The sequence below is a fragment of the Hemitrygon akajei genome, chromosome 8 (genome assembly GCF_048418815.1).
Source record: "Hemitrygon akajei chromosome 8, sHemAka1.3, whole genome shotgun sequence".
Lineage (NCBI taxonomy): Eukaryota > Metazoa > Chordata > Chondrichthyes > Myliobatiformes > Dasyatidae > Hemitrygon > Hemitrygon akajei.
Window position 1 is genome coordinate 135830730 of NC_133131.1, and position 21962 is coordinate 135852691.

General features: G+C 39.7%; 1 protein-coding gene across 1 annotated transcript in view; it reads left to right on the forward strand.

Moving 5' to 3' along the window:
- Positions 1–21962, forward strand: part of gad2 (glutamate decarboxylase 2) — a 114450-nt gene that overhangs the window by 31161 nt on the left and 61327 nt on the right. Inside the window, exons 4-6 of the mRNA XM_073054684.1 lie at positions 4276–4509; positions 9847–9937; positions 19808–19920. Coding sequence (XP_072910785.1) covers positions 4276–4509; positions 9847–9937; positions 19808–19920 — 438 coding nt within the window. The remainder of the gene's footprint in view (positions 1–4275; positions 4510–9846; positions 9938–19807; positions 19921–21962) is intronic.

Sequence of the window (21962 nt, forward strand, 5' to 3'; positions counted from 1 at the left end):
CAGGTGAGACTTGTGGTTGCGAAACAATCACAGGTTCTGGGACCTCCTTTGTGGTGGTTGTAGGAGTTGACTCTGGGACTGCAGGAAATGGCTCTGACAGCTCTGGCCACCTTTCTTCTATAACAACTGACTCTGCTCTCCTCAACTGATCAATGTGTTATACCTAGATGATATCAGACACAATCTTCATTGTGTAGGAGTGTGGTCCAGTTCTGTCCTTAATCTTTCCAAGTACCCACTTTTCATCAGCTCTGTAGTCCCTCACCAGGACTGCTTGGCCAGGAGTGAAACATCAAACCTCCTTGTTTGAGGAGCAAGGAATTTGCTATGAACAAATTTTTAACTCAGAAATTACCAAAAGAGTCAATCTGACTATAATCTGTTCATTCTGGGATAATTCGATGAAGTCTAAAAGTAATTGTTATCTTTTTACTTAAATGTGTGTTAATCAGTATGACAAAGTGCTTAAGCATCTACTTTTCTACGGATTGTTTTTCATATTTTAATGGAAGGATCACACACTTCTCTTCCTGTTTGAAGATGCCATCTGGAGCTAGTCAGAAAACACTTTTCATGCAGTTTTTCTGCTGAGTTCTGTGTCTGTGAACACGCAAGAACAATGATATTGTTTGCAAATGTTTCACATTACTGATCATTATATTTCTGAAATATGCAAAATTCATCACAGAGTCTGTATTCCATGAAAATATATAGCTCAGATCATGAGTTGTCAGGAAATAAGTAAGTTACCCCACTTCTTCTCTAAGGCATAATCATTATTAAGAAGTTATTAAGATATAATCATTGTTAAAATGCCAAGATAGCTAGAATAATGTTTGGTTCACCACAAAAGACATTAAAAATGTCACTAGACAAAAATAAATCTATCACACTCAAGTTGAGCCCTGTCATTAGATATCATCATGTGTTGCTCGGCTATCATCCTCAGCTTCCAGATACTTTCTGTAAAGCAGTCTCAGTTACTCTGTTGGAAATTTCTTGGACCAGCTCTGACCAGTTGTGTAAGGTAATCAACATGTACATACCCACCGTGAGAAGAATTTAAGTGGCAACTAGAACCCCAAGATAGATAAGTGGCAGAAAATTTTCATAAGCGCCCAGAGTAATAGGCAGAGCAAACTAGAAATACCACTAGACGTTACATTTATCCAGCTGGTAATGCAGTGATTTGTTACATTACTACTGTGAAATACTGTTTGTAGAATCGAGGAATCTCTATGCACTTAGTAACTGGATAACATTTCAATGATTTCACTGGATCAGGTGTTTTACTGAAAGATTGAAACTGACAATATATGTCATACCAAAGTCGCAGGATTAAATGTTTTCTGGGCAATCGTAAGTGTGTATCAGCTAATGAGGCATCAAGCTAGAAGGAGGTTATTCCCTGTTAAAGAACCAGTTGGAAGATTGCCATCTGAGTGCACAAAGTATCAGTCAACTGCAATCAGCAATGATCATTTTAATCTGCAATATTAATATATAGTTACACTAATTGTAAGAGCCATTTAATGCACAACTTGATCTTGATCACAAAACAACACACTGATAATAGTCATGGGAATCATGAATAAAAATTAAATCTGTCTTACTTCATTCACATTCAGGGTTTTCCTGGTGTACATACAAGTATTACACTCCAGTTGCACTAGTTTACCCTCAATAGCAGTAAGACCATAGCATTTACTATAAGAGCAGAATTAGGCTATTCAGCCCTTCAAACTGCTCTACCATTCAATCATGGCTGGACGGAAAAGGATAGATAAAGTAAAGAGAAGAAAAGTGCAGGAGATTGTGGAATTCTCCAGAACAATGAATAAGACAAATATTTAGAAAAGGATAAGGAATTACTTCTGCAAACTGGAGACAAAATTGAAAAGAAGAGGAGTGAATACAGACTGAAGGTGTTATATTTGAATGCAAGCAATATACAAAGTAAGGTAGATAGTTTTGTAACACAATTAGAAATTAGTATTATGTTATGGGCATCACTAAATCATGGTTAAAAGAACATCATAGCTGGGAGCTTAATATTCAAGGATACTGTACATTATATAGAAAGTAGAGACAGGACTGCAATTTGCCTATCACCACAATAGGTCAATGGCAGACACAAACTCAATGGCTCTTCACATGGCCTTAGACCACCTGGACAACACAAACACCTATGTCAGGATGCTGATCATCGACTATAGCTCAGCATTTAATACCATCATTCTCACAATCCTGATTGAGAAGTTATAGAACCTGGGTCTCTGTACCTCCCTCTGCAATTGGATCCTCAACTTCCTAACTGTAGATTGGTGATAATATCTCCACCTCGCTGATAATCAACACTGGTGCACCTCAGGGTGTGTGCTTAGCCTACTGCTCTGTTCTACTCTATACCCATGATTGTGTGGCTCGACATAGCTCAAATACCATCTATGAATTTGCTGATGATACAACCATTGTTAGCAGAATCTCAGATGGAGACAAGAGGGCGTACAGGAGTGAGATCTGATAACTAGTGGAGTGGTGTCATAGCAACAACCTGGCACTTAACATCAGTAAGACAAAAGAGCTGATTGTGAACTTCAGGAAGGGTAAGATGAAGGAACACATACCAATCCTCATAGAGGGATCAGAAGTGGAGAGAGTGAGTAGCTTCAAGTTCCTGGGTGTCAAGATCTCTGAAGGTCTAACCTAGTCCCAACATATCAATGCAGTTATAAAAAAGGCAAGACAGCAACTATGTTTCATTAGGAGTTTGAAGAGATTTGGTATGTCAACAAAAGTTTTTATAGTTGTACCGTGGAGAGCATTCTGACAGGCTGCATCACAGTCTGGTGAGGGGGGCGGTGGTGGGCTACTGCACAGGACCGAAAGAAGCTGCAGAGGGTCATAAATTTAGTCGGCTTCATCTTGGGTACTAGTCTACAAAGTACTCAGGACGTCTTCAAGGAGCGGTGTCTCAGAAAGACAGTTTCCATCATTAAGAACCCTCAGCACCCAGGGCATGCCCTTTTCTCACTGTTACCATCAGGCTGGAGATACAGAAGCCTGAAGACACACACTCAGTGATTCAGGAACAGCTTCTTCCCCTCTGCCATCCAATTGTAAAGTGAACATTGAACCCGTGAACACTACCTCTCTTTTTTAATGTATATTATTTCTGTTTTGCATGATTTTTAATCTATTCAATATGCATATACTGTAAGTTATTTATTTATTTATTTATTTATTTATTTATTTATTTATTTATTTATTTATTTATTTATTTGTGTTTTATGTACTGTATTGAACTGCTGCTGCTAAGTTAACAAATTTCATGACACATGCCTGTGATAATAAACCTGATTCTGATTCTGACAGGTAGTTCAAAGAGGTGGGGTGGTTGGTTGGTTTAAAAAATGAAACTCAGTGACATAGAAAGAAATGACATGGGGACGTCAAAGTTGGAGTTCAATTCCAGCGTCCTCTGTAAGTAAGTTTGTACGTTCCTTCCTGTGTGCGTCTGGGTTTCCCTGGGTGCTTTGGTTTCCTCCCACAGTCCAAAGATGTACCAGTTAGTAGGTAAATTGTCCTGTGATTAGACTAGAGTTAAAGTTTTGTTGGGCAAAAGGGTTGCTGGGCAGCTCAGCTCCATGGGCTGGAAGGGCCTGTTCCATGTTATATCTCTATATAAGTATATAATAAATTGTCCTTTGATCCTAAAGAACCCAATATTTCCCTGATTACATCCAGCTCTACCAGCAAGTGCACTGGGAACTTAAGATAAGCAAAAATGGGTCATTTACAATAGTTAATATTTATGCACTTATCTGTTATTACCGCCAAAAGGTATTTTAATGGATGATTTATGTCTTTATTTTGATATTACTTATAATAATAGTTAAATAGATTTTTAGAAGCAGAAGCTTTATTCTGTTAATGTTGGATAAATTATTGGTTAAAACAGCTAAATGGACATTTGATTCCTAATGGGATAAATGTGAGGTGAAATATGAGAGTCGTGGCTCATTCAACATCATTCTGAGTCCTTTGTCAGATCTCAGCCAGAAGCATTCCTTCCGAGTTGGGGAAACCAATTGACATAATTAAATTCACTCCATGTGGCTGTCATCTCCAGCTGGCAGATAATGCGCAGACGTTGATATCATTTGTACATTTTCCTATCGTGGGAACTGACCTGCACTCATCTTGTTAAAACAACATGAACATAGAATAAAAAGAAACATTAACTATTTTTTTCTTCCTGTTTTATCTCTGCAGATCTTCTGCCAGCATGCAATGGGGAAGGAGTCACTTTCACATTCTTGGAGCAAGTGTTGGACATTCTACTTGAGTACATTTTGAAAACATTTGATAGATCTACAAAAGTAATAGATTTCCACTATCCTGATGATCTCCTTGAGGGATTTAACTGGATGCTAGATGAAAAGCCAAACTCTTTAGAAGACATTTTGTTGACCTGCAGGACAACACTAAAATATGCTGTAAAAACAGGTATGAAGGAACATGACCTCTTCTTTGGATATTGTGAGCCAGAGTGCACTGTAACTTCTGAAATGGAGTTTTGGCCTAGGCATTGCTTGTATAGTTTAATTCACAGAAGAAGTGCTTGAAATGATCATCACAATCATTTCACACTTCCTTTTAAAGCTAACCTCAGATATCTACTTTTGAGTTGAATCAGACATGGTAGCAACAGATAAGAGCAATATGATTATGGAGAAGTGTTTCAACTCATCACACAGATGTTTTGATTGGGGTAGCACTTATTGTGTGAACTGGTGATTTGAATTCACAGTTGTGTGAAGATGATATAACCTACAGTGCATCAGTGATATATTATCTATCAAGGGATTTATTCTGTTGAATGTCATTAGTGACTGTGGAAATGGCCAATGTTTTTCAGAGGAGGGGCACGGTAGGAAGAATGTAGAACCACAAAAAAGGACATCCTCTCTACCTGTTGGCTTCTAGATAATTTATTATCACCTTCAGAAACAATAAGATGTTCCTGGTTCAGAGATACATGTCTCTTGTTAACCAGTTACTGAGTAATTGATAATTTAATCTCTCTGCATAGTAGAAACTAGCCAAATGGAAGTTTTCCATGGAAAAACATATATAATAATATGCACAATGGATTTAACAATATGACCATTTTTAAATGATACTGCGTTTTGTTTACTAAATTTTTAATCATTCCTCTCCCATCTGGAGATAGGATAATGATGTTATGTTATTTTCTTAATGAAGTAGAAGTCTAGCTATCTATTTCTATGCAATGCTCAGGTAAGTATGATTGTTTAGCTACTCATATCGCTGCCATTCATGCTCTTCAACTTACGTGGTGATTTTTCCAACTCAAATCAGAATCAGGTTTAGTATCACTTGCATATGTTGTGAAATTTATTGTCTCTGTGACAGCAGTACAATGCAATAGATAATAATGGAAAAACGTGATTTACAGTAAGAATATATATATATATAGTTGTTAAATCAAATAAGTAGTGCAAATTAGAAATTTTAAAAAAGTAGTCTTGAGTTCAATGCCCATTCAGAAATTGGATGGCAGAGGGGAAGAAACTGTTCCTGAATCATTAAGCATGTGCCTTCCTTCTTCTGTACCGGCATCCTGATGGGTGGCATTGAGAGCAAGGCATGACCTGGGTGATGGAGCTCCTTGATGATGGACACCACCTTTTTGAAGCATTGTTCCTTGACTATGTCCTGGATACTATGGAAGCCACTGTCATGATGGAGCTGACTAAGTTTACAACACTCTGCAGCTCATTTCGATCCTGTGCAGTAGCCAACCCACTGCCCCCCCCCATACCAGATGGTGATGCAGTCAGTTAAAATGCTTTCAATGGTACATCTTTAGAAATTTGTGATTGCCTTTGATGATGTACCAAAATTTCCTCAAACTCCTAATGAAGTTTAGCTGCTGGTCTGCCTTCTTTGTAGCTGCATTGATATGTAGGGTCCAGGATAGATCATTGGTGGTATCAACACTCAGGAATTTGAAATTGCTCACTCTTTCCACTTGTTGTAGATTTCTTCTCTATATGATATATTTTTTCTCTCCAATCAAAACTCTTGTGTCTCGTCAATGAAAAGCAGGTGTACAGTAAATGCTTCTTAATTCCATTGTCCCAAAGAATGGTGAATCAGAAGATTTACATTTCCAACTTTCTTTGTGATTTTCACTTGAATGGTGGTATAGCTTTGAGGGATTGAATAGTCTATCCTGCAATGAACATGTGTACTCCCTTTGATTCCTCTGTTTTAGAAAAATAACCTCACGCTTGTGCTTGGCTCATTCATCAATGAACAAAAGAACTCTCAAATGTTTAAAGAGGGAAATGAACTTTCGCATTGATATTGATTTCAAACTAAGTGTTGCATATGTGATTTAGTTGTAGAATTGAATAAGTACTGTAGTGCTGGGGGTTAACAATGTATCAGTAAATCTGGCAGAACGACATTTCCAATATGTTCACATTCTTTCCTAATAATGCTTTCTTCTAGGATTGGTTCTCATTGGTACACCAGACAGCAAACGGATTTTGTTTAAATGATCTAGTCCTGTTTTACCATAATCCAACAATAACTCATGTCAATTACATTGCTGCTTTTTCACACGTTGGATGCCCTAATTTCATTATTCTAAGTCATTTTACCATAGCAATTATTTATCACACATTCAGATTAAAAGGAACTAAAGGGCTAAATGTTCACCATGAATGTTAATTAATTTCATCACCAAGGCTACAAAAGCTGATAAATTATAAGCATTGATATACTTGCAATTGTTCTATAACATAATGGGTTTTCTTATGCAATCTTCAAATACTAAAGAGTATAATAAAATTTTCCATTATATTCTAATAAAATGAGATCTTACTTAATTTATTCCAAGGTTCTAATCTCATTGTTGCACTCCAATCTCTACTTTAAATACTGCTGGTCATATTTTACAAGATTCTCTCCTAGAAGATTGTTCAATTGATGGTACCATGTCAATCACAGCATTACACATTGTGCTTAAAAACATCAAGCCATTAACAAGGATCTCAAAAATTTTCATTAAGTTCCATAAGATCTTGGAAAATGTGGCAGCATTTCCTTTAAATAGATGTGTGCTATGACACTTTGAGATCTGGGCTGCAAAATCCAGAGCTGACAGTTATTCCATTTATTATCAGCAGCACACAAGGTCTTTTTTAGTACAGCAAAGAAATACAACCCTTTGACTCATGATGTCTGTGCCTACCATAATTCCGGTTTAAAATATCCTATCTAGTTGCACTCGGTGGAGGGCCATCCATCCATCGCTTGTTAATGCACCTGTCTGAGTGCCTCTTAAATGTTGCTTTTTGAATCTGCTTCCACCTCCTCCTGCGGCAGCACTTTCCAGGCACAGACCACTTTCTGTTTAAAAAAAAGGAGCTTCTAAAATCTCCTTGAAACCTTTCCTCCTTCTTTTAAATCTAAGTCTTCTAGTAATTGATATTTGATAGATAGATAGATAGATAGATACTTTATTCATCCCCATGGGGAAATTCAACTTTTTTTTTTCCAATGTCCCATACACTTGTTGTAGCAAAACTAATTACATACAATACTTAACTCAGTAAAAAATATGATATGCATCTAAATCACTATCTCAAAAAGCATTAATAATAGCTTTTAAAAAGTTCTTAAGTCCTGGCGGTAGAATTGTAAAGCCTAATGGCATTGGGGAGTATTGACCTCTTCATCCTGTCTGAAGAGCATTGCATCGATAGTAACCTGTCGCTGAAACTGCTTCTCTGTCTCTGGATGGTGCTATGTAGAGGATGTTCAGAGTTATCCATAATTGACCGTAGCCTACTCAGCGCCCTTCGCTCAGCTACCGATGTTAAACTCTCCAGTACTTTGCCCACGACAGAGCCCGCCTTCCTTACCAGCTTATTAAGACGTGAGGCGTCCCTCTTCTTAATGCTTCCTCCCCAACACGCCACCACAAAGAAGAGGGCGCTCTCCACAACTGACCTATAGAACATCTTCAGCATCTCACTACAGACATTGAATGACGCCAACCTTCTAAGGAAGTACTTTCTACTTTGGGGAAAAGAATCTGATTATTTATCCTGTTTATACTTCTCCCAATTTTGTATATTTTCTCAACAAACCTTCTGTGGATCTAAAAGATTCAATATATGGATCTAATCCTTGTAAAGCATAAGATAATGAATCAAATTGTTCAGAACTCTACCATGTTAATTGATACTTTTCAAGACCTAAACTTTCTCTGGGGAAAAGAATCAAACAATTTCCTCCATTTTCTCCTCCTACACAAGGCCCTCACCTCATTGTTCTGTTGGAAAAATGTTCAGCCACTCTCTAAGCGAAGATTTTCACTTCAATGCAAAATCGAAAATGTACTTTCTTACCTAATAAATTTTTCATTTTTAAATAGAACTTAACAATCTTAACAGTGATGCACCATTAATAACTCCCTGAGACGTGAGGCAAGATATAGGCTTTTATTGACTGGAAGAAAGAACAAGCAGCAATTGACCACCATGCTACATCCTGGAGACTGAGGGCAGGGCTCAGGCCCCAATCGCCTTTATACCGGGGTCAGTGGGAGGAGCCACAGGAGCAGTCAGCAGGGGGGGCGTGTCCAGACAGGTATATGTAGTTCACCACAAACAGCTTAGTACACAATGAGCCTACACTATCCACATTGGCTATTTTGCAGTTTTCACATACAACTGTCAGTCCAATAATCATAAATAACCTCTTACTTGCTATTACTCAAAGACAAATGTATATGAAGCACGCTTGAAGAGTTTATTGAAACATTGGTCAAAAGGGAGGTATGTGTTATGTCAGAATCACCTTGGAACAGCTATTTAATAAAAACATAGAACATAGAAATCTACAACACATTACAGGCCCTTTGGTGCACAATGACGTGCCAACCATATAACCTACTCTACCTACCTCCAAACACCTCATGTTAGCCATTTCATCCCTGGGGAAAAAGTCTCTAGCTATCCACACGATAACAGTCTTGTTAAAAGTGTATAAAGAACATTTGAAACTGATAAGCAAAAATATGCTCAAGAAGAGATTATGTATTCTGAGGCCCTGTATGTTCCAGTATTCCAGTGGCAGTCTGAATTTATTGGGAGTTATACAAATTCAGTGGCAAATTTCTGCCATTACAGCTTGGGAGTTAGTAATTGACACTAGTTTGTGTATTATTGGTCTTATTTTCTCAAAGCACAAACCTGGACATGTAACTTTCTTTTGGTGGTATAGCTGTAAAAATGTAGATTCCATAGAACCGAATTCTAATATATTATAGGTAAGTTTTTGATTTTAGAAATACAGTAGTTTTATAATAAGGAGGAAGTATCATATAAAAACACTTTATATTGCAATTATGTTTTGGATTCATAAACGTCAAAATCACAATGTGTTTTCCTCACTTCCTGACACCGAACTTAATCTTAGTACTTCTCCAATAGCTACTGTGGCCCAGCAATAACCCTTAAATTGTAAGTACTTTACAATATTGCTCCAGGCTTAATTCAACAGAAGTAAAACAGCTACAAATCATTACCTTCAAATAAAAGTGCACATTCAAGATTGTAAGGATTGGGTGTTAATGTACATACAATGCAATATAAATAGCACAAGTTGAAAAGCTAAGGTTTTATAGAATGGATTTTAAATTGACTCTATGGGCTACATACCCTCCTGTTTTATTTTAATTCAGCATGCTTTAGGAATACAAGCAGAATGCAGAAATTAACATCAGTTGTTGTTTGCTCACAGGTCATCCTAGATATTTCAACCAGCTGTCTACAGGATTAGATATGGTTGGCCTTGCTGCTGATTGGCTTACCTCCACAGCTAACACCAACATGTAAGTTTGGCTTTGTTGTCATGTTCTATATTGTGTAAAATTACTTTCTCTTGGACCAAGCCTCGCTGATTAATATTCAATCCTCTTCAGTCTGTGCACCAGCTATTGTTCTGGTCATGAAGTTGTAGAGCACAAAAAGAGGTCCTTTGCTCACCATATTTATATCACTCATTGTACCCACCTATACTAATCCCATTTATCCATAGTCTTCTATGCCTTGATATCCAAGTCATTTTTCTAATGCAGTGTTTCAAAATCTAAATGTTGACAATTCCTTTCTTCCCAGAGATGCTGCCAACTTGCTGAGTTCATCCACCAGATTGTTTGTGGCCTGAAAGTTCATGTGGCCTGTACCATGTTGTCCCAGCTCTTAGATTCTACACCACAGCCAATGATAGCAAGCTTTCCATATGCATTCTTCATCACCTTCTCCACCTCTGCTGCCATTTTCATGGATCTACTCTAGGTCCCTCTGTTACTCAACATGTAGGGGCCAACCATTACTGTGTATATCATACCACTTTCCCCAAGTGCATCACTTTACATGAGCCAGGACTAAATTTCACTTGCCATCACCCTGCCCGACTTTCCAGCTGAACAATATCATGGTGAAGTTTAAAACAACTTCCACACCATCTACTACATAATACCATCAATTTTCATATCATCCACAAACTTGCTTTTCTGCATTCACACCCAAGTTGTCAATGTATACCACAATTGTTAAGGTAAAATTTTTATTCACTTCAACAGTCTAACGTACTCACCTGCTTCAAGCAGACTTCACTTATACCAGTGCCTAAGAAGAACATGGTAATCTGCCTCAATGACTACCATCTAGTAGCACTTACCTCCGCAGTGATGAAGTGTTTTGAGAGTTGGTGATGAAATATATCAACTCCCACCTCAGAACCAACATGGATCTGCTCCAATTTGCCTGCAGGTCGATAGCAGATGCCATCTCATTAACTCATCACTCAACCCTGGAACATCTGGACAGCAGAGGTGCATAAATCAGGATGCTTTTTATCAACTACAGCTCAGCATTCAATACCATCATACCCTGAAAACTAACCAATAAGCTTCAAGATCTTGTCTGTAATACCTCCTTGTGCAATTGGATCCTTGATTTCCTCACTTACAGACCCAAATCAGTTTGGATTGGCAACAACATCTTCTCCATAATCTCCATGAGCACAGGTGCACCACATGGCTGTGTGCTTTGCCCCCTGCTCTGCTCGCTTTACAGATATGACTGTGTGACGAAGCATAGCTCCAGTGCCGTATTCAAGTTTGCTGATGACAGAACTGTCATAGGCCGAATCAAAGGTGATGACAACTAAAACTCTGACAAATTTCTATAGATATATAATGGAGAGTATATTGACTGACTACGTCATAGCCTAGTATAAAGATACCAATGTTCTTGAACAAAAAATCCTACAATCCTTCTGGGTGAAAACTCTCTTTTTCACCCAGAGAGTTGTAGATCTGTGGAATGCAGTGCCTCAGAAGGCAGTGGAGGCCAATTCTCTGGATCCTTTCAACAAAGAGTTAGGTAGAGCTCTTAAAGATAGCAGAGTCAAGGGACGTGGGGAGAAGGCAGGAACGGGTTACTGATTGTGGATGATCAGCCATGATCACATTGGATGGTGGTGCTGGCTCAAAGGGCCGAATGGCCTACTCCTGCACCTATTGTCTATTGTCTATAAAAACTAATGGATACAGCCCAGCCCATCATAGGTTAAGCAAACCCCACCATTGAGCACATCTGCACGAAGCCATCCATCATTAGTGAGCTCCACCACTCAGGTCATGCTCTCTTCTCACTGCTGCCATCAGGAAGAAGGTACAGGAGCCTCAAGACCACAGCACCAGTTCAGGAACAGTTATTCCCCCTCAGCCATCAGAATCTTGAACCAAAGGGAATAACTTCACTCAACTTCACTTGCCCCATCATTGAAGTGTTCCCACAACCTATGCATTCACTTTAAATGACTCTTCATCTCATGTTCTTGATATTATGTTGTCTATTTATTTATTATTATTATTTCTTTCTTTCTGTAATTGCACATTTTGTTGTCCTTTGCACGCTGGTTGAACAACAAGTTCATATGGTTTTTCATCGATTCTATTTTGGTTATTATTCTAATATGGATGCCCACAAGAAAGCTAAATTCAGGGTTCTATGCGGAGACACATAGGTACTTTGGTAATAAATTTACTTTGAGCTTCTTCTCACTGCACTGAGGATGTGCTGGGTACAGCCTGCACGTGTCACCACACATTCTGACACCAACAAAGCATGCCCACAGTGTTCAGCAGAACAACACACAATACAACAAAACAGACCACTACAAGCAACTAAACAACAACAGCAAAACAGGCCGCTTTCCTCCTTTCTCACCACCCACACATGACGCACCCATACACAACTCCAGGACAGGCACTTGGGGCTCCGGTCTCTCAGCTTCAGCCTTCAGGCTTCGACCTCCAGACTTCTGAATCAATCTCCAGGCTTGGATCTCCAGTATCAAGTCCTGGACTAGCTGATGACAGTATCCCAAACTCCTCGTTCAAATCTGGAGGTGAAGCACACTTCCTCTGAAAACATCAGTGGTCTCACCCCCTGCTTCTGGGCTTATGATGGCGGAGGGATCAATAACAAAGCAGCTGAAGCATGTTAAGCTGAGGATGTTGGTCTGAGAAACTCATGTAGTAATAGTTTGTGGCCAACAATTGATCACTATTCAACACAAACAGCTCCCTTAGTGCTAGGATAAGAACACACACTCAGCAGGTCAAACAACATCTCAAAGAGAGAGGCAGAGTAAAACCTCCTGTTAATGATCTTAAGGCTGTACCATTGTTACATTCTGCATCCTGCTCTCCTACAAAATGCAAGTAATGTTTTTTCAGCCATTTTGTACCCGCCTCTCACTTTCACCTTTCCCTTTCTCTACTTCTGTAACATCTATCTCAGGGGAAAGGTTAGCAACCAGTATCTATTAAAAACTCATGGACTCCCATAGGTGTTCTGACACAGCCACTCCCAACTTGCTTCCTGTGAGGACTACGTTCCATTCTCCCAAAGCACCTGTTCAGATGGCATCACCACCCACTCCAGCAATTCAAAATGTCTATATATATATATCTACAATAAAGGTCACTGTAAGTTTACAGTTACCCATTGCTTTAATTCTACTTCCCACGCCTAGTTTTAGTGACTCTATTTTTATCTCCAGAGACGATGCCTGACTTCTTAAATACTGCCAGTCTCTCTTTATTTTAAACTTTGAGCATCTGTAGGATTTCTTTGTTTTTATTCCATTGTTCTATGAATGACCCCAGTCGACACAGGGTTTTCTACTGATTTAACTTAACTTCAGTTTTGCTGGGGTTCCTGGTCCACACTATCAAATGCTGCCTCAATATCAATAACAGTCTTTGCCACTGTATCTCTGCAAGTCAGTTTCTTTGTACGTGCTGCACACAGGAAGAGGATGTCTGGCCTGCCTAATCTCTGTCAGCACTCAGCAGAGCCAACCCCTCATCTCATTCCCAGATGGTTCTGCAGGTTCTTCTCAGCCATGTGGTCTACTTGCCCTCGTGGGCCTTATGCTGACTAGGGGGTAACTTACAGAAGTTAACTAACTTACAACACACCTTTGGGATTTGGGACAAAAATGGAGTATTCAGAGGAAACTCAGGTACTCACAGGGAAGCATACAAATTCAATACAAAGAGCACCAGAGGTCTGGATCCCTCCAATCACCTTAAAATGATGTCCTCTCATATTAGCCAATTCCACCCTTGGAAGAGGTCTGTGGGTATCCACTCTATAAATGCCTCTTAACATTTTGTAAAGCTCTGTCAAGTCACCTCTCATTCTCCTTCACTCCAAAGAGAAAAGCCCTAGCTTACTCGGTCTATCTTTATAAGACATGCCTTTTAGTTCCGAGAGCATCCTGGTAAATCCCCTCTGCACCCTCTCTGATATCTTCCACATCATTCATGTAATGAGGTGACCAGAACTGAACACAATATTCCAAACACGAGGAAATCTGCAGATGCTGGAAGTTCAAGCAACACACACAAAATGCCAGTGGAACGCAGCAGGCCAGGCAGCATCTATAGGGAGAAGCACTGTCGACGTTTCGGGCCAAAATGGCGACAGTGTTTCTCCCTATAGATGCTGCCTGGCCTGCTGCGTTCCACCAGCATTTTGTGACAATATTCCAAGAGTGGTCTAACCAGGGTTTTATAGAGCTGCAACATTAACTCATGACTCTTGAAATACCCAAACTAATGAGGGCCAACACATACGCCAGTTCTCAGCTCAGCTCTACATTCTGTCAATGTCGTGTTGCAACCTACAACAACCCTCTGCACTATCCACAATTCCACTAACCTTCATGTCGTCTACAACTTACTTATCATGAATCTGTTCAGTCATGACGTGAGCATTTTCTGACACTGTGGTAGAATTCCAGTGACTTCACCATTGAATCTGCTCTTGAAATTCACTTCCATTAAAATGAGTGGAATTAACTTTCGGAGGCAATGTACAAATCGTGTCCATCATCTCCGTGTGCACCTATCCTATGTGACTGAGGTCAAGTTTCTAGGAAGTGGGTCAGAAGTGAAGTCAGAACTGAGATATCTCAGTTAGAAATTCATTCAGTGTCAGTGCAGGCCTATTTTTTTTATATCATAATCCATTTTAAATAAGGAAATACATCACATAACTGGTTTTCTCATGCTTAGGATTTTGTCTTTTCTTATAAGCAATATGATCCAAAGTGAACGCATGCAATTTTCTTAAAGTTGAATTTTAGCATAAAGCACCTAACATGGTTCTGGGCATGTACTCTCTCGAGTTTAGAAGAATGAGGGGGGATCTCATTGAAATCTATCTAATATTGAAGGGCCTAGATAGGGTGGATGTGGAGAGAATGTTTCTTGTAGCGAGGGAGTCTAGGACCAGAGGACATAGCCTCAGAATAAATACATTTAGAACAGAGATGAGGAGGAATTTATTTAGCCATAGGGTGGTGAATCCATGGAATTCATTGCCAAGGATGGCTGTGGAGATGAAATCATTAGATATATTTAAAGTGGAGTTTGATAGATTCTTATGAGTCCTAATGAAGGGTCTTGGTCCAAAACATCGACTGTTTATTCTTTTCCATAGATGCTGCCTGGCCTGCTGAGTTCCTTTAGCATTTTGTGTGTGTTGCCTAGGATTTCCAGCATCTGCAGACTTTCTCGTGTTTGTTATCGGTTCTTAATTAGTTAGAGCATCAAAGGTTATGGGATGAAGTCAGGAAAATGGTATTGAGAGGGATAATAAATCAACCGGACTCAATGGGTCGAATAGTCCAATTCTGCTCCAGTGTCTTGTAGTCTTATGAGATTGGTATGCTGTCTCCCTTAAAAGCATTAGAGAGAGACTGAGACCATATTGCAATGCTATGTTCAGGGATGACCTTATTTTCAAGCTATTCTCTTTGCTCATTTGATTCTCCTCTTCCACACCACTATTTTTTGTAGAGGGTTAGCTGTAAACTTCCAATCACCATTGTGTAACTACAAATTTAACTGCCCAGAAAATCATCCAAGTTCAGAGTACTAGCCATCTGTAAGGGAGCAGTCTTATGTTCAAAACAGACTGTGAAATTGAGTTCCATTGATTTCAGTGAAATCTAATTTCAGAAGTGGAATAGGGCATTTTATAGCACTTTGCACTTTACTGTGCATTTATTCCTTCCCATGGGATAAATTTGAAGGAAAATATGTGTCCTTGCTATGGGCAAGAGCATTATAGCAATGAACTCACGTAATTTTTTGAATGGTACTCTTCACTTTCACTGCCTGTAGAGAATTTTGACACCAATGTTTAGCTGCTGCGGGCTGAAACAAGCAGTTCCCAGTGCTTAATGACCAACACAGGAATATCATACTGTGGAGGGTCAAAACAAGACTCTTCGGCCTCTGGGGATTTTACATTGGCAATAGACGTTCAGAGTCAGTCAATCATCTGGGGTTGTTTTGATGTTTAAATGCACCAATAGAACAACTCGGCTCTTGTCAATGACACTATTAATGACTAGCTTTCAATCTTAGCTTATTTTTACATTTAGAGATCTCTTTCTGGAACTGAATGATTCCTACTCATGTCAGATCACCCTGTAAATAATATCTAACCCGGACAAGCAGGAGTGTCTAGCTACAAAGCTACATTATTTTTACTCCACTTTGTCATTAACTGGTTAAAACCTTCAGTCACTCTGTTTGCCAAGACCTCTATACTAATATCAATATACTTTTAAGACATCTTACATGTATGTTATACCTTTAAAGCAGAACCATATGAAGGTATCTTAAGGTTTGGTTCTGCTTATGGTCTTCAGGCATGGGTAGGCAATAAAATTAGATTTTGCCCCTATTGGATGGTTTCTCTAAAGTTAAAGTTTATTTGTCACATGTACATCAAAACATAGAGTGAAATTCGTCTTTTGTGTCAGTGACCAACACAGCCCTAAGATTTGCTGGGGACAGCCCACAAGTACCACCATGCTTCTGGTGCCAACATAGCATGCCCACAGCTTCCTTGTCCCAAAGGGTACATCTTTGAAATGTGGGAGGAAACTGGAGCACTCGGAGGAAGCTCTACAAACTTCTTATAGGCAGTGACAGAAAATGAACCTGCTGTTCTGCTTGCTGGCGCTGCAGAATGCTGCACTAACTGCCAGGTGGTGTGCTAGGTCAGGCAAACAAGATTCCTTTATAGATTTTGTTTGGAGTTAGCTTTGTAACTAGAAGAGTCACTAAGCCAGTCAATCTAACTGAGCCAAATACAATGATGAATGCATTATATTATTGCCAGGTGCATGATAGAATTCCCATGCTTCTGAAACCATCCAGAGTTTGTTCACTCACAATGTACAGCTGTGTACAGGAGCCAGTATCAAACCAAAAGACAGCATGTTCTTTGGCTTCTCTTTCCAGATGTATACAGATTAAATATCAGTATCTCCAAAATGTCTTCTAATAGATTTTGGTTCCAATTTCTCTGCAATGACCTTGGAAGAAGACATTGATTCCCTTGGAGGTGAAATAGCTCCTTAAACCAGATTTACAGTAACTTTCCAGTGTATTTCCAATAATGGGATGCCTGGGATTAGTTCCTTCTAATTTTGAGTAGCATATGTCTAAAAGTTGCACATAATAAATCATGTGATGATGACCTACAAGCATCGAGACAGCTACATGCATGAAATCTGTATTTCCTTATCGGAATGGCATTGTCTGAGTAGTTACCTGTCTGGCTCCCCAGGTGTTCAAGTGTATATTTACAGTCCAATGACATATGGCTCACAACTATAAATCTCAGGTCAATGCAGTGTTGCTGCAGGTAGTTATGCTGTCCCATCTAACCAGCGCTCTGATTCTGTTCTGACCTCCAATGCTGTCAATGTGGAGTTTCCTCTTTAGCCATCTGACAATGTGGTTGTTCTGCAGATGCACGTGTTTCCTCCCACATCCCAAAGACTTGTGGGTGGGTAACAGCAGAGTTGGAAGGGGTGAGCAGTGTTGATGGTTATAGGAGAGGGAATTAGCTTCAGGGAAATCAGTGGGAAAATGGGATTGATGGGATTGTCTTGAGAGCTGACACAGACTTACTACTCTCCTTCGACTGGCAGGGGCCTGGAATTCACTGCCCGGGAGGTGATAGAAGTAGATGTGCACACGAAAGTCCTGCTGCCCTTCAGTACTCCCGAGACCTTACCTTACATTGTCTATGCTCAATCTTTATTAGTATTCTGAAATGCATTACCGCACAGTTATTTGGATTAACTTCCATCTGCTATTTCTTAGCCAACACAGCAATATGATCCTGTAACCAAAGGATAACTCTCACTCTGTCAACAATTCCAGCAGTGTTCATGTCATCTGTGAACTGATCATACCCCCGAATCATGTAATGTGTTTTACAAGCAGCAAGGGTCCTAGCACCGATCCTAAAGAATACCACTAATCACAGGCATCCAAACACAAAGCAATCCACTACCATCTCCTTCTATCTCCTGTGGCAAGTTACTTTAGGTCCAATTTGTCAACAGGTTCTGAATGCCATGGGTCAGTCTCCCATGTGGCAACTTGTCAAAGACATTAATGAAATCCACGTGAACTGCATTTACTGCTCTCCTCTCATCAATACACACTGTTAGCTCCTTAAATAATTCAGTCAAATTCATCAGTCAAGATGAAGTCATGCTAGCTCTCTCTAATTAATCCCTAACTCTCCAGGTAATTGTTAACAGTATCCCTCAGAATTTTTCCCAATAGCTTTCTTATTATTAACATTAGGCTCACAGGTCTGGAACTGGCAGGGTTTTCTCTGCAACCCCTCTAGAAAAGAGGAAGCACATTTGCTCACCAGCCCAAGAAGCTGAATGCAGATACTGCAATGCTTTGATTAATGCCAAATCAAAACCAATAGCCACCAAAAGCAAACACCAGCTCCTCTCAGATCAATTCAGCTTTATTTTTAGATGTTATGCAGTAGAATGATAAATTACAAGCAAAAGAAAATCTACAAATCTAAAGCAACACTCATAAAATGCTGGAGTAACTCAGCAGGCCAGGAAGCATCTATGGAAAAGAGTAGACAGACAATATTTCGGACTGAGACCCTTCATCAGTCCTGATGAAGAATTATAAATTCTCCGTGAAATGCTATGTTCAGAGAGAGCTTGGAAAACACAGTTCCAATAGATTTCATGAGACTGTGGGGAGCAAAACCAGGTAAGTTTACAGGGAGCCGGGGAACGAGGAACCCAATGCAACCAAGTTCTTAGTGAGTTAGGAATTAGCACCCGGTGAGGCAGATGTTGAACCAAAAGGAGCTCTATATAGTCAGTAACAGATCATCAGAGTGTTTGGTTTACTTGGAGATACCATTTGGCTAAGGATCAGTGATTTCTGGGAAGATGCTGGATGTTGTACATCTGCCCTCATCGTGTTCTACATCCTTCCATGGAGTTAACAAAAAGTTGAAAGTAAAGATTAGGAAATCAAGGGGCACTAGCTTAGGTTCTCCTCACTTTCTCAACAGTAAACAAATATTAAATTCTCTCATTGCATTGTAAGAAGTTGTGCTGATCCTTACAAAAATGTGATTTGGATGTGGCACAAACTACACAAAAGGGAGATTTGGTAATTGCTTTCAAAGTGTAGTTAGATATATCACAGTTCAGTGGAGAAAAACAGAGAGTTAGACTAATTGTGCAGCCCTGACAATGAGTCATCATCGATATGATTGACCACGTGACCTCCCTCATGCTCTATCGCTCCAAGCTTTAGTGCCAAGTTTTTCAATATGTGCTGTACACATTTACCCCATGGACTTACTCTTCATCTTTGAGAGGAAAAGAGGCAGTAGCTTTTCTATGATAGGTTGAGAGTGCACTTTATCATTCTTATTGCAGGTGCACCTTTCAACCCCTTTCAAACTCTTCAGGGAAAATCCACATTACTTCATTATAGAGCCATCATCTCATCTCAATCACTTCATTTCAGAGATGAATCACTGAAACACTTGATATTCTGGAATTGAGCTCATTGCTGAATCTCCTTCTCTATTCACCTTGAAAACCATCATTAGCATCTACCACTTCAATCGCTTTTCTTAGCCATTTTCTCCGTCCTCGTCAGAGTATAGTAGGCACTTGACTACTCACCCTCTGTATGGTTCCATGAGTCTACACTAACTTTGTTTGCTGTTCCACAGTAGTTTTCATTTATCCACAAGGAAGTAATATGAATCATACTAATGCAATATTATTTATTGTGAATTATCTTCAGGTTCACATATGAGATTGCACCAGTGTTTGTCCTGTTGGAATACATCACGCTGAAGAAAATGAGGGAAATGATTGGCTGGCCTGGAGGATGTGGAGATGGAATATTCTCACCTGGTACATGAATTTTAGGCTTCCTTTGTGACTTACTTTTCTGGTAAAGTTAAATTGAGAAGAATAGCAGCCGTGGAATAATATGTCATTATTCACCAGATCAAAAAGAAAAGGTGCTAGATAATTATGTAATCTCTTCCAAGCTATACCACAGACTAAGACAGAGAAGACTCCAGTTATGACTTCATTAGAAACTTTTTCACCCTTTTGGAATAGTTGAGATTTACACTTGGTGGCCACTTTGTTAGATAGAAGTGTGGAACCCAGTGTCATCTTCTGCTGCTGTAGCCCATCCACTTAAGGGTTCAAAATATAGTGCGTTCAAAGATGCACCTACACACACCACTGTTGTAACACGTGATTATTCTCCTCTGACCCCGCTCATTCACAAGGCGTTTTCATTCACTGGATTTTTTTTTCTTTGTTGCACCATTGTCTGTAATCTCCAGAGATTGCTGTGCATAAAAATTGCAGGAGATACTCAAACTACTCCATCTGGCACCAACGATCATTCCATCATCAAAGTCACTTAGATCACATTTCTCCTCCATTCTGATATTTGGTCTGAACAACAGCAGATCCTCTTGACAATGTCTACATGCTTTTATGCATTAAGTTGCTGCTACATGATTAGTTGATTAGATATTTACTTTAGGTATATCAGTGTACCTAATAAAGTGGCCACTAAGATTATACTTCGCTTAGACTTTAAGGCTTAAATGCCAATTGCTTTGTCAATACATAACAAGATTAGCTGAAACATGCCACAACACTTGCTAAAATAGTGAAATATTTAGTCTTGGAATTTACTGTAAATTTCTGATGTAACATAGGTCTAAAAGTCGCAATGCAGAAGTTCTTTTTTTCCTCAGAGACATAACGTGAAAGTTGTTTTAGCAGGTTTTACACCAAATCCAGTAAGTTCAAATGCCTCCAAAAATTTTCCGTTCCTCTGAAGTTACATGTGCTTAAAAGTATTACTTTTAACTCAGCAACGTGGTGTCAACTGGAGGCCAAAGATTAGCAAAAGTGAGCTTCCTTCATTTATACTTATTCTGAGGACGTCAAATTTGCATTACCCAAATCAACACACATACAAAATGCCGGAACTCAGCAGGTCAGGTAGCATCCATAGAAATAAACAAACAGTCAACATTTTGGACTGAGACTCTTCTTCAGGACTGAGAAGGAAAGGGTAAGATGCCAGAATAAAAAAGTGGGAAGAGGGTAACAGGGATAGCTAGAAGGTGATAGATGAATCCAGGTGGATGGGAAAGGTCAAGGGCTGGAGAAGAAGGAATCTGATAGGAAAGGAGAGTGGAGCTTTGGAGAATGGGAAGGAGGAGGGTGCCTAGGGGGAAGTAATAGGCAGGTGAGTAGAAGGTCAGAGTAGGGAATAGAGGAAGAGGGTGGGGTAGATTTTTTCACCAGAAAGAGAAATCCATATTCATACCATCAAGTTGGAGGCTAACCCAACAGAATATAAAGTGTTGCTCTTCCACCTAAGGGTGGCTTAACCTTGGCACATAAGGAGGTCATGGATTGACACATCAGAATGGGAATCGGAATTCAAATGTTTGGCCAGCAGGAATTCCTGTTTGTGGCGGATGGTGCAAAGGTGTTCCATGGAGCAGTCTCTCCAATGTAGATGAGGCCGCATCAGCAGCATTGAACACAATAGACAACCCCAGCAAAAATAAGTGTTGCCTCACCTGGAAGGACCGTTTGGGGCCCTGAATGGAGGTGAGGGATGAGGAGTATGGGCAGGTGTAGTATTTAGGCCAGTTGCAAGGATAAGTACCAGGAGAGAGATTAGTTGGGATTGACAAATGGACAAGGGAATCAAAGAATGAGTGATCCCTGTAGAAAATGGGGTGGGGTAGGGATGTAAATATATGTTTAGTGGTAGGATCCCTTTGGAGATGGTGGGAGTTGCGCAGGATAATTTGTTGGATGCGGTGGGCAGTAGGGTGTTAGGTGAGGCCATGAGGAACTCTACAACTATTAAGGCGGTGAGAAGATGGGGTGAGCATGGATGGACAGGA